Source organism: Octopus sinensis, linkage group LG1 (genome assembly GCF_006345805.1).
Source record: "Octopus sinensis linkage group LG1, ASM634580v1, whole genome shotgun sequence".
Lineage (NCBI taxonomy): Eukaryota > Metazoa > Mollusca > Cephalopoda > Octopoda > Octopodidae > Octopus > Octopus sinensis.
The window spans coordinates 106,257,645-106,270,892 of NC_042997.1; the positions used below are offsets into that span (position 1 = coordinate 106,257,645).

The following is a 13,248-nucleotide window of genomic DNA, read 5'->3' on the forward strand; positions in this document are numbered from 1 at the left end:
GTGTCTCTTATCATAATCCATAGTTTCAAATGTACAAAATGAAAGAAAATTATTTTGGGGGTTGGTTATTACTCCAGTGTTTATGAGAATAGTTACCCACTTTTAAAATTGAGTCAATAAAACGCATAGGCTATGTGTGACCAACAATGTTTACATTATTAGAACTGCTTTACTTTAAAATATATACATATATATGTGTGTATATATATATATATGTATATAAATGTTTGTGTGTGTGTGTGTATATATATATATATAATATATATATATATATATATATATATATATATATACATACATACAGGGGTTGGACAAAATACTGGAAACATCTTAAAATTTCAAACAAATTTATTTTAACATGGGGTTGGACTGTCTTTGGCAGTAAATTACAACTTGAATACTATGAGGCATGGACTTGTACAAAGTTTGAATTGTTTCCAAAGGAATTTTTGTCCATTCTTCAACTAAAACAGTCTCCAGTTCTTGTAGTGATGGTGGTGGAGGTTTCGACTCCTTACTTGTTTTTCTAAAATGCACCATAGATGTTCAATGATATTGAGATCTGGGGACTGTGGTGGCCAGATAAGATGTTCAACTTCATTAGAATGTTCCTCGTGCCATTCAGTAACAACTTGGTGCATTACCATCCTGAAAGATTGCATTTCCCTTCAGAAACAGTTCCGCAACCTTAGGATGAATTTGGTCAGATAAAATGCTTAAATAGTCTTGACTATTAATTCTGCCATGAAGGGAAACCATTGGGCCAGCAGATTTTCAAGATATAGCGCCCCCCCCCCCCCCAAACATCACAAATCCTCCTCCATGTTTAACAGTTGGAAGAAGGCTGTCTCTACATGTATACTCGGCCAGTGGTTGGAAATAAGGTAAAGGATGACTCGTCCAAGAAAATAACATTCTTCCACTGCTCTTGGAACCAATTCTGTAGGTTTTTACTTCACTCTAAATGCTTTGCAACATTTGTTTATGAAAGTTGTGGTTTTCTGATTGCAGCCCTCCTGTGAAATCCAGTGTTGAGGCAAGTGAAATCAAAATCGATGACTGGCACCCATGCCAGTGGAGCACTGAGAGCACCGTCCAAACATGATCGTTGCCAGAGCAGCTGACTGGCTTCCATGCCGGTGGCACATAAAAAGCACTATTTGTGTGTGATTGTTACCAGCGTCGCCTTATTGGCATGTGAAAAACTATTCGAGTGAGGTCGTTGCTGGTGCTGCTGGACTAGCTCCTGTGCAGGTGGCACGTAAAAAACACCATTTGACTGTGGCCTTTGCCAGTACCGCCTGACTGGTCCTCATGCCAGTGACACATAAAAGCACCCACTACACTCTCAGAGTGGTTGGCGTTAGCAAAGGTATCCAGCTATAGAAACTTTGCCAGATCAGATTGGAGCCTAGTGCAGCCATCTGGTTCGCCAGTCCTCAGTCAAAATCGTCCAACCCATGCTAGCATGGAAGGCAGACATTAAACGATGATGATGATGTATGTATATATAAATATATATTCACCTCATCCCATGTCTGTATATATGTATGTATATATAAGTATGTATATATTATATATATATATATATATGTTTGTGTGTGTGTGTGTGTATATATATGTCTATATATATCTATGTGTGTGTGTGTGTGTGTATATATGTCTGTATATATCTATGTGTGTGTACATGTATATATATATATATATGTGTGTGTGTCTGTGTGTGTGTGCATGTGTATATATATATGCGTGTGTATATATATATGTGTGTATATATACTTCGAGCTTACCAGTTCTCAATCAAACCAATGGGCCCCAATTTTGCCAACCTCTTTGTTGGCCACATTGAGGCCCAAGCATTCTGCCAGTTCTCCAGGCTGACCTCAGAGCTATACGGTCGCTACATAGACGACTGTATAGGTGCCACTTTCCTCTCCCATGAACAACTCTGCCACTTCATCTCTTTCCTCTCTAACTTCCACCATTCTCTCCAATTCACTTCTACTATCTCTGACATCTCTGTTAACTTCCTCGACATCTCTCTTACCATTGACCACCCCTCCCACTCTCACCACCTCTGCCTTCTTCAAACCCACAGATTCTCATCTCTACCTCAACTCCTCCTCCTCCCATCCCTTCCACACCAAACGGGTCATCCCCTACTCCCAATTCCTCTGCCTCCAACGCTTGTGCAGCCATGACCAGGATTTTGAGACTCTGTCACAGTACCTGGCCCACCTGTTCAGGCATCAAGGATACCCCCAACCCTTGTCCAGAATGCCCTTTCCCATGCTCGTCAAATCGACTCATCACCACTCTTTCTCCTTCCTCTCACCAACGCCCTAACCACACCCCCTTTCCCCTCCTTTTCCACCCCTCCACTCTACCTCTTCGTTGGAGGATACTACAGGCCTTCTGTCGTCTCCAGCTCGATCCCACCACCCACTTCATTTTCCCTAACACACCCTTGTCCTCCTTCAAACGCGCCCGGGACCTACATGATCTCCTGGTCCGTAGCACCTTCTCCTATTCCCCCTCAGCCCCACATGGATCCTTCCCATGCTCCAGATCCCGCTGCAACACCTGCCCCTTCATCACCAACACCACTTCTATCACTGGTTCTAACCAACAAACTGTGTTTATTAGAAATTCCTTCACTTGCACTTCTTCTAGCCTCATCTACTACATTAAATGCAACCTCTGTGGGAAGCTTTATGTAGGTTAGACAGGCCGCTGACTGTCCGACCAGTTCACCGAACATCTAAGGGATGTTCGGCTACGTTCCAACACTCCTGTCGCCCGTCACTTCCGCTTGGCCAACCATTCCCCTCTAACATCTCTGTCTTTGGCCTCGCTCTACACTATGGATCCCCAGAAACAAGGCTTCACTTGGAACAGCGCTATATCTTCAATTTACAGACCTCTATCCCGCACGGACTTAACACAACCCTCTCTTCTTATTGATTGCCTCTACACCTCCCGCAACAAGCAACTTTATTTCTTTTCTCATTTTTTATTTCTTACTTGTAATTGCATCTTTTATATTGGATTTACTTCCTTATATTTTATTGTTTTTATAATTTTTTGTTTTTTTTATTGTTTATAATTTATTGTTTTTATTTCTATATACACGAACACATACACACACATACGTATCCACAAACGCACATATACCTCCCACACACCACACACATACAACATACATACATGCACATATACACACACATACTTCCACACATACACACACTTACACAAACATACACACACACAGGAATGCACAGATACTATCCCACACAACCCCACGCACACAGGCACACATACCTTTAGACACACTCACATATAAACATACACCACCACATACACATACTCAAGCACACACGCGTACACACAACAAAATGGACACAACCTGACACACATCTCCATGTTCACACACACTAGCACAGGTTCGCACATATACCTCCAACAAACAATACACATACAGACACACACACAATTATACAGCCATGGGCAAAAACACACACGCACATACACACGCACTTAAGCACACACACGCACAAGCACATGCACGCACATACACACAGGTACACACATTATGCCTACACAAATCCCCACAAACGCCCCACACACACAACCCACGCACATACGCATACACAAATCCACATATACCCCTATACATATATATACACACAATATATGCATACACGCACACACACACATACACATATAGACACACACACACACACACAAACATGCGCACACATACGCATGCACACGAATGCACACACCTAACACTCACAACCACATACGCATACACGCACACACATACACATGCACATACGACATGCACACACATACACACACACACAAATGAACCCACACATACCTCCCATACACACTCACAATTATACATACATGTATATACACATACAAGCACACACATGCACAAAAGAAAGCACAGTTATTCCCCACACACGCAACCACATACATACATACATATACATACACACACTGCAAATAAAACACACACAGAATACATATACATACATGCACACACACATACTTCAAACTACCAGTACCTTCCACTGACCATTCTTCTATGCACATGGGTAGGTAGACACAAGAGACACTCCTACTATCATTCTTCCTATGACCTTAAACAATACTAAGCCCAACCACACACATAGATTAACAGCCACACACACATACCTCCTTCTCTTGCACTCTCCTGTCTTTGAAAGAACTTTTTCTTCACCCATTCCCTTCCGGTCATTCAATATGTGACCGCGTGTGTATCGTTGGCAATTTTTTCCCTCCGTTTTCCATTCCTTGGATCTTTCCTTTTCCTATGTTTCTGATGAAGAGCTCCGCTCGAAATGTTAAATCCTCCTTATTTCTTTCCTTTCCTGAGCGTCCAATAACACTATACTTGTTCCACGTACTCGCGTTGTTGTTTTCTCTTTGTGTTTTCATGTTTGGATTAACTTTATATGTGTGTGTATGTGTATACATATCTATGTATAGATAAATATGTGTATAAATATGTATATATAGATATGAATATGTATATATAAATATGTGTATAAATATGTATATATGTTACGGAGATGTACTCGCATAGCAAGTAATTTGATCTGAGATCGTGTGCTGAAACGAAAACAATTGCAGCATGGAAGGTGTTTATAAGCCATTTAAGAAACACACAAAAGCCGTTCGATTCACTCCAACATTTAAGTTTAATTTGTCAAAATATTTTCGTCGCTTATGTATATATGTATATATATATATATAAATATGTGTATAAATATGTATATATGTATATATATATATATATATGAATGTATGTATTATATATATGTATATATATATATGTATATGTGTATATATATATATGTATATGTGTATACATATATGTATATGTACATGTGTATACATATATGTATGTGTGTATCAAATTCGACGACTGGCATCTGTGCTAGCGGGGTGCAAAGAGCACCATATGAGGGTGATCGTTGACAGAGTGGCTAACTGGCTTCCGTGCCAGCGGCACATAAAAGGGCACCATTCGAGTGTGATCATTACCAGTGTCGCCTTACTGGCACTTGTGCACGTGCTGGTAGGGTGCCAAGAGCACCATCCAAGTGTGATCGTTGCCAGAGTAGCCAACTGGATCCTTGCTGGTGGCACGTAAAAGGGCACCATTTGAGCGTGATCGTTACCAACGTCGCCTTACTGGTACCTGTGCCAGTGGCATGTGTAAAAAGATTTGAGCGAGGTCATTGCCAGTACTGCCTGACTGGCTCCGTGCCGGTGGCACTTAAAAAGCACCCACTACACTCTCGGGTTCTGTATTGCCTGTGAAACTTTTGTATCATCTGCATAACTTGTGATCGTGACTCTCTGCGTGGCTGAGGGCATGTCTGAGAGGGCCATTATGAACAGTAGTGGTCCCAAAACAGTGCCCTGCGGAACACCGCTCACTATTTGCATGTTAATGGCTACTACCACCTGACTTCTATTCTTCAGAAAGTCATGAAGCCATTCTCCCAATTTTCCAACTATGCCAAGATCACACAGTTTGTGACATATCATTCCATGATCGACTTTATCAAAGGCTTTTGCAAAGTCGAGATATATCACTTCCACATTTGAGTGGTTGAGCAGTTGTTTCAGCACCCAGTCATAGTGTTGTAGGAGCTGAGTTAAGCAGCTTCTTCCTGGTCGGAAACCATGTTGGGTGTCAGGCAGCAAGTCATTTTCTTCAAGGAAGGTGATTAGTTTCCTTCTGACTATTCGTTCCATGACCTTGCTGATGTGTGAGGTCAGAGAGATAGGTCTGTAGTTCTTGGCCTCCGCTCTGCTACCTCCTTTATGAATAGGGCATATTTTACCTTCCTTCAGTTTTCTTGGAAGTTTGCCAGTTGCAAGGAAGCTCTGAAAGAGAGACTGCAGTGGTCTTGCTAGGACTCTCTTACATACTTTTAGAAGGATTGCCGGGAATCCATCAGGGCCAGTAGCTGAGTTTGTTTTCATCTCATCTATAGCCTTTATTACATCGTCTTCCTTTATATTGATGTAATCAATCATCGCCGCCTCTGACCCCATATCTGCAGTGGTGAAGAAGTCAGTTGGATTGCTGATTTGGATTTCCTGTGAGTGTGCCATCCCCTTCAAGGAGTGGCCCTATCCTACAGTGCACCGTAGCTGTTTCTTTGGCATACCTGTAGAAAGCTCTGGGGTTAGATTTTATGTTGTCTATAGCCCAGGCTTTTGTCTGCTCTTTCCTTTTCATGGGAGAGTTGCAGACATTTTTCAATTTCCAACAGTTTCATTTTCAGGCGGGACTTTTCACTGCTTTCAATTTGTTTGTTTAGGTGATTTGAGATTTTTGTACGCCGTCTCATTAGAATTTTCCTCTCTCTGGGGATTTTGTTCTTGTGTACAGTGCCCTTTCTCTCTGGGACACATTTGTAGCATATGGCTTGCATTACAGACATGAATTGTTGAAGTTTCATGTCGATGTCTGGCGAGGAGAGACATTCAGGCCAGTTTTGTTTGAGGATCTCTTTCTCAATTTGTTTCCAGTTTGCCTTATTGAAGTTCAAGCTGGAAAGATTCTGAGAGTTTCTTGTAGGCTGCATGTCCATGCTTTCCTTTGGCCCGTACATGGTCAGCTCTACCATGTTGTGATCCGAGAGTAGTGTCAGTGTCACTTTCACATTATGGATGAGATCCATATTATTTGTGAAGCAGAGATCCAGTGTGTTACCTGCCCTGGTTGGTTGGAGTATTACTTGCTCCATGTACAGGGTGTTGATGATGTTCAGGAGGGACCTCGCCTGTCCTTGTTCACATCCTGTCATTCCTGGGAGAGAAAGGCCCTCGGGCCATCTGACATTGGGTAGATTGAAGTCTCCCATGAGAAGTACACTTATGTGTTGTTCTAGTGTGACTAGAACTTCTTCTATTTTTATAAGGCAGTCTTCAAACTTGCCCATAGGGCTTGGGGCATCTGGAGGGCGATATGTAGCACACACAACTACACCAAGTTGCCTTACATGTACAATTAGTGTGTCACACACCGAGTTTGAGTATGACAAAAGGACCTGGGGTGTGAGGTCCTCACAGATGTACATAGCAACTCCTCCATGACTCCTTTCTTTTCTGTCGGTCCATAGTACAACATACTGTGGTATGTGTAATTCCACATCCGCTATGTCTGGTTTCAGGTGTGTTTCCGTAAGTGCTATGCATAAGGCTTGATTGCATGCAACAAAGTCTCTCAAGAACGGGATTTTTGTCCTGTTACTGTGTGTTAATAGTCCTCTGATGTTCAGTAGGAGCATCGAGGTGAGGTGTATGCTGTTGCCGGTGGTGTCCACCTTGGGTCTATTTGCAGTGGTGGTCTTGTGAACTGTGGATAGTCCCATCTGCGAGCTTGAGTTTGATGGAGCCAGGTTAGCTGCTGTACAATCTTTTGTGCCATGCACAAAAAGGATTCTTGTTCAGCAGCTGCCCTTTCAACAACACGTTGGCGGTTTGTGGCACGCACCACATCTGTGTACCTCCGTTTTGGGGCAGGTGGTGCGTGGTCCATCTCTTTTCCTTTCGGTAGTTGGTTTCTGACCTGTTTCGTGTCTCTGCGGCAGGGTCCCGGATGTGCAAAACGGCAGCCTGCACCTTCCTCTCCATGCCAGCAGGCACCTCTCAGGTAGAACCTACACACCCGTGTGCGCTGTTTGTTTCCATCCTTTTTGGTATATGGATAGTCAGGTTTGCTTCTATCCTTGGCTGTTTCATTTTTTGGTTTTGCCTGAGTTTTAGCTTTAGTTTTTCCTCCTTTTTTGGTTCTTTCATCTCCATGGCTTTTGGTGCTGGTAGGAGCACTTGCATTTGGGTTTACTTCCCGGGCAGGTTTCTCACTGGAGTTTTCTTCCTGAGTGTCTACCAGGTGGGGGTGACTTTTTTCATCAGCACCCGCGTCTCCATCCTTGCCATCTTTACTTTGTTTGCTGTCAAATATATATATATATATATTTGTATATATACACACTGTACTGTTCCATTGTTAGTAGGCACAGCTAAAAAAGTACTCAATCCAACAACAGATAAGTATTATATTATAAACTCAGGATTTATATGTGAGCTGCAGATAGTACAGTAACTGGATGGGCTTATATGTCGTGTACTTTACTCCAATCAGCCCATCTGATGACTGTACTGTTTGCGGCCCTGTGTTTATTAAATGATATATAAGTATATGATTGTTTGTGGATATGAATATAGAAACAGACAGGCAGAGACCTTTTGATTATTTTTAATTATTTAGTTCCATAGAGAACTAAAAACAGTAATTATTTTGTGTTACTAGGTCACTTTCAGGACACATGGGAAGAAATTACACCTAAATGACTTATTTATTGAAAATTTGTTTGTTACTACATATGTGTAAACAGACATTCATATGCCAAAATCACAGACTTGATGACATGTTTTTGTTTAGAGTTTAGAAATCTTCAGTTAGAATCCAAATTCAACTAGGAATACAAGTGATCACTCTTTTAATGTTTACTGTTATCATTGTCAGTTTTTGTGTTAACACCATTTAGTTGCAAACAGCTGTATGAATTATTTAAAGAAGTTCTGTTTCAGAAGAGAGATGGCATTAAAAACAAAAAAGAAAAAGAATTATAGGTGGAGACACATCAAATTAATGTCATAGATGAAAGATAGTCTTGTTGGCAAGGAAACATTAAAAGTAAATGCTTTTAGATTTTCAAAATGGCAGCCTTTGAGATAGCAAACGTCTTCCAATATTAAATTTCACTTTACATTGAAAATTCTTATAGAACAGGGCTAAAGGTTGCATCCTGTAATAGTTTGGAGGGCATTTGAGTTGTGACAGTGTGCCTCACAGTGGTCAGTGGCATGATAAAATGTACCAAGTCCATGCTGTAAAGTGTTTGGTAGTGGAAAGAGCATCCAGCCTAAGAGTTGCTGAAGCATGGAACAGACTGCCGGCATCAGTTGTTAGTTGTCGGAGCACTGCATCCTTCAAAACTTCCATGCTTCCTGAGATTTGCTAACACTACACCTGATTTTCTCCCATCCATACACACGCAAGCATGTATCTGACTCATACACTGTTCACTTTCCAGACATTTGTACATTACTGCATATTCTTTATATGCACTTTTGACAAGTTCTGGTTCACCTGAGCACTGTATACAATAATTTCATTATTATTATTATTAAAACAGTGCCAAAAATATAAAATAATTCAATACATTAATAAAGCCTAATGGCATACACAGGACTTACCATGCTAGTACTGTACCCACTAGTGGGGTGGTTAGATTGAAACATCTGATCAGATGTAAAATCCCCTCAACTATCATCAAGCATTTGTGCACTTTCTTTGTGGTACAAAGAGAATTGACCTTGAGGATCATCAATCCTTCCACCACCAGAAATTCAGGGTTACAACTATCAATGTTTGTGCAATGTAAGGAAGATTTGGTGAAATATAAAGATACTGTATGCAAGAAGTAAAACGTGTGCACATTTAAGTTTATGTTGATAATGTATTTAACCCTTTTGAAACACATGGTGTTTTGGTATGTGTAGCTAAAAAGACCAACATTTTTTTCTGTTGAGATTGATGTTGATGGGTGCATGTAGAAAACAAAGGATAAGGTGCCTAAAACTATTTTATTAGTATGTAAAACTATATATATATTATATAGTTTTATTTTTTTATCTACTGAAAGACGATCTCTTATTGGCTATTACACTTCAAAATGTTTGTTTCTGATGGCTGATGGATTGGATTCAAAGTCCCGTCAGCCTGTATCACTTGCAATGACCTAGTGAATTAATTTCACTTATGAAGACCTGGGTCGTAACATTAACTTTTCTGACATGACCTATGTTGTATTTTATTATTCATAATTCTTCACCTTACCTATGTATTCTGTTAACAATCCTTTATAAGTTGACTTATACTGCTATATATCAAGATAGTCCATCCTTATCTGACCAATGCCTTTTGTTATTATGGAATTGGTGTACCATTAAGGAGTGTAACAATTGCATAGGAAGTAAATCAAATTGTAGTAAATTATAGACCTTTCTGATCTGTGGTTTCAATATATTTTAATAACAAAATTCTTTCTATTTTAACTCATGTCATGTGTAAACATGAACATATCTGATCTTACACCAATTAGTTCTGACACAAGATCTTACAAAACAGTCTACAATATATGTATGTACTTATGGTGGGGTCTATATACATTATATATACATATCCATATATAGACCTTACTAGTCTCATGCAACATAGCTGTTTGTAATTTGATTTTACTACGCACATTTATGTTCTTTTATGATTATTTATTTCTGGCCTGTGTATGTTCCAAGCACGATTTTGTTTGAGATTATTATAGAATGTGAACAAGAAAAACACAAGGAAAATTCTTTTACATATTTATATTCCTCTAATTCTCTTCTGTTTTTTTTTTCTCTTTCCTGCTCATCTCCTTTTCATTCCATAACTTTGTTTGGACTGAAAACAAACTCGGTATGCCAGCTCAGTCTATCATCCTTCCAAAGTGAAATGCATCTTTGATTGCTTGTGTTTGTGATTCCCTTATTTTGTTAGTGTGATGTTTTGCAGGCATCTGAAAAAGACACATCTGACGGTGCTCCATCTGGTATCAGAAGCGTTAAGGACCAAGCCAAACATCTGAACAAACTACAATCAGAAAGTGACCTGCAGAAACTAACTAGCCGAAAGCATGACAAATCAAAATCTGACAAAGTAAGCTGCTCCCACACCATCATCATCTTCCTCTTCATCTCTGAACAACAGCTGCCTGTGTGTTGTAGCTTCTCTTGGCTGAAAACTTAACCATATCTGAATAAATTCTGTCTTTTTCTCTCATTCTCTCTTACTTGCATATCTTCTCTCAGTTTCTCTCTTGTGACTAACTCATATTGCAGTAAATTAGCTCATTTCTTTAAAAGTACACCTGGTTTGTCAACTATATTGCTTTAGGTTATTATTGTTGTTTGTTGTTGTCATCCTCATTGTTATTTCCTTATTTTTTTCTCTTTGGCTATTTTCTGCTCATTCATCTTATAACCACGCTTTTTGCACTTTCTTCTCATCATCTCTGATGCCATCTATTGTAGAGTGCTCATTCTCAACTCTAAATCTCACATTTCATTGCACTTGCCTTCTGTTTTCCTTTTTATTTGTACATTTATTCTTTTATCTATTCACTGGCACCACTGAATGTTTTCTTTTTTTTTTTTTTTACCATTAATCATTCTTCAGATGGCATTTGTTTTGGGGGAACACTTTTTTTTTTTTTTTGTCTTTATGACCAACCAGCCAAATTTGAACATAAATGTTGTCGCCACTTTCATTCAACTTCTATTTTGCTTGCATGAATCCATTTACCGTAAAATCCAGCAGTTCTTCATTTACTGCTTTAATGTTTCATTACTCTTTCATTTCATATTTCTTTTTGTTGTTGTCTCTCTTTTCTATTTTCATGAGTTCATTTTCTCTCTGCTTATCATAAAACTTCATCGTGGTCTTTTCCCCTCTTAGTACATAGCATTGATGGAGCAGAAAAACAAAAAAAAAGGAAAAAATTAAAAGAAACATAAAAACATTTCCATTGAAGTTTGTGCTTCTAGTGAACTGGTCAGGCTTGATGTACTTTTCTTGAACCAGTTTCTTTTTTTTTTCTTTTTTTTTTTTTGTGACTTGGCATTATAGTCATTTAAATAAGTTTCTGAAATCTTCATGCATGTGTTCCAAGTTCACATCTTATCTCTGTTGTTCCAGTTATGTCTTGAGATCTAGACAACTAACACTTTTTACCTCACACTACCTAAGTGGAAAATAGGTGTAAATCTATCATGGTTATTTATCATATCATCGATATATTTTTTTTATTAATAATATAGTTTTATTTCTTACCTAATTATAGAATGTGAAAAAGAGGAAACAAAATGAAAATTTTTTTTACATATCTTCACTCTTTCAGTACTCTCCTGTACTTTCTTTGCCTTTCTCATCATTTATTTCTTTTCCATTCCATGCCTGTATTTGGACTGAAAATAAAGGCAATATTCCAGCTCATTTTGTATTCTTTTCAAATTGAAATTATTCTTCCATTGTTTGAGTTTTTGAGATAGACAAACAGATTAGCTTTCAACATAATATATATCAGTGATCTTGACATTGTCGCTTTGGCAGCAGTTTGTTGTTGTTTAGACTCATGTCAGACCTGATCAATCAAACCTGTGGTACGTAGGTAGTCATCTAAGTGGTTGGTATAATCCCTGTCTCCATCATTCCATTTTCTGTTCTGGAATATTATATCCATAACCAAGTTATCCAGCATATTCATCCATTTTTAAAATGGTAGGGTGAAGTTTGAGGAAGATTTGGTAACTTTTAGAGGTTATTTTCATTGGCTCAGGAATTATACATATAAGCATTCATGTATGCATTGATGTAACCAACACTTGATATACATACTTTCCATGTAATTTTATTCAATCTTTGCAATTTCTCCTATGTTCTGTTCATAAAACCACAAAAATCAACACACAGCACCTGTTTTTTCCCTGACTTTAAATTCTACCTGTTTTGGTGAAACTTAAGTATCAGTTTTGTTGTATCTTGGAAGGGTCGTTATGCCAATAATAAACATATTCACTGGTTCTGTTCCACTTTATTTTTATTAATTATTCAGTTGATTAATCAATCAGCTGGGTTTGTCAAAGTAACTTTTGTCACAATTTGCAACCTCATCAATGACAAGCTCTCTCTGCTTCAGGTTTGTCTGAAGTGACATCGAACCCATGTGTGTATTTATTATTGGCATAATGACCCTCCTGAGATACAACAAAACATGCTTCAACACACAAATTCATATCAAGAATCTTGCAAACCAAATACAAAAATCATATACCCTGTAATTTCCAAACCTACTTTTTGAACCCTTTCTTACTATCAGTAGTGTACTCTTTAAAATAAATATTCCAAAATGACAGAAATGGTTTTGCAATGTATTGAGTTCCACTTGTCTACATTGATTGTATTGAGTTCCACTTGTGTACATTTTGAGTCCAAATCCCAGCAGGGATGCTTTACATCACAAAAATATTGGTAAGTGCAAAACTTTCAGCAATTTAGTGGAGCTTATTCAGTTGACTCAAACCATACAA

The 13,248-nt window shown here is 38.8% G+C and overlaps 1 protein-coding gene across 5 annotated transcripts in view; it reads left to right on the forward strand.

Annotated features, from left to right (window-relative positions):
* Positions 1 to 13,248, forward strand: part of LOC115211160 (ankyrin repeat domain-containing protein SOWAHB) — a 161,817-nt gene that overhangs the window by 29,240 nt on the left and 119,329 nt on the right. For 4 of the 5 annotated variants that reach the window (XM_036503466.1, XM_036503464.1, XM_036503465.1 and 1 more), the window contains exon 4: positions 10,676 to 10,819. The exons of the other annotated variant lie outside the window; for it this stretch is intronic. In XM_036503466.1, coding sequence (XP_036359359.1) covers positions 10,676 to 10,819 — 144 coding nt within the window. The remainder of the gene's footprint in view (positions 1 to 10,675; positions 10,820 to 13,248) is intronic. 5 annotated transcript variants of the gene reach the window in all.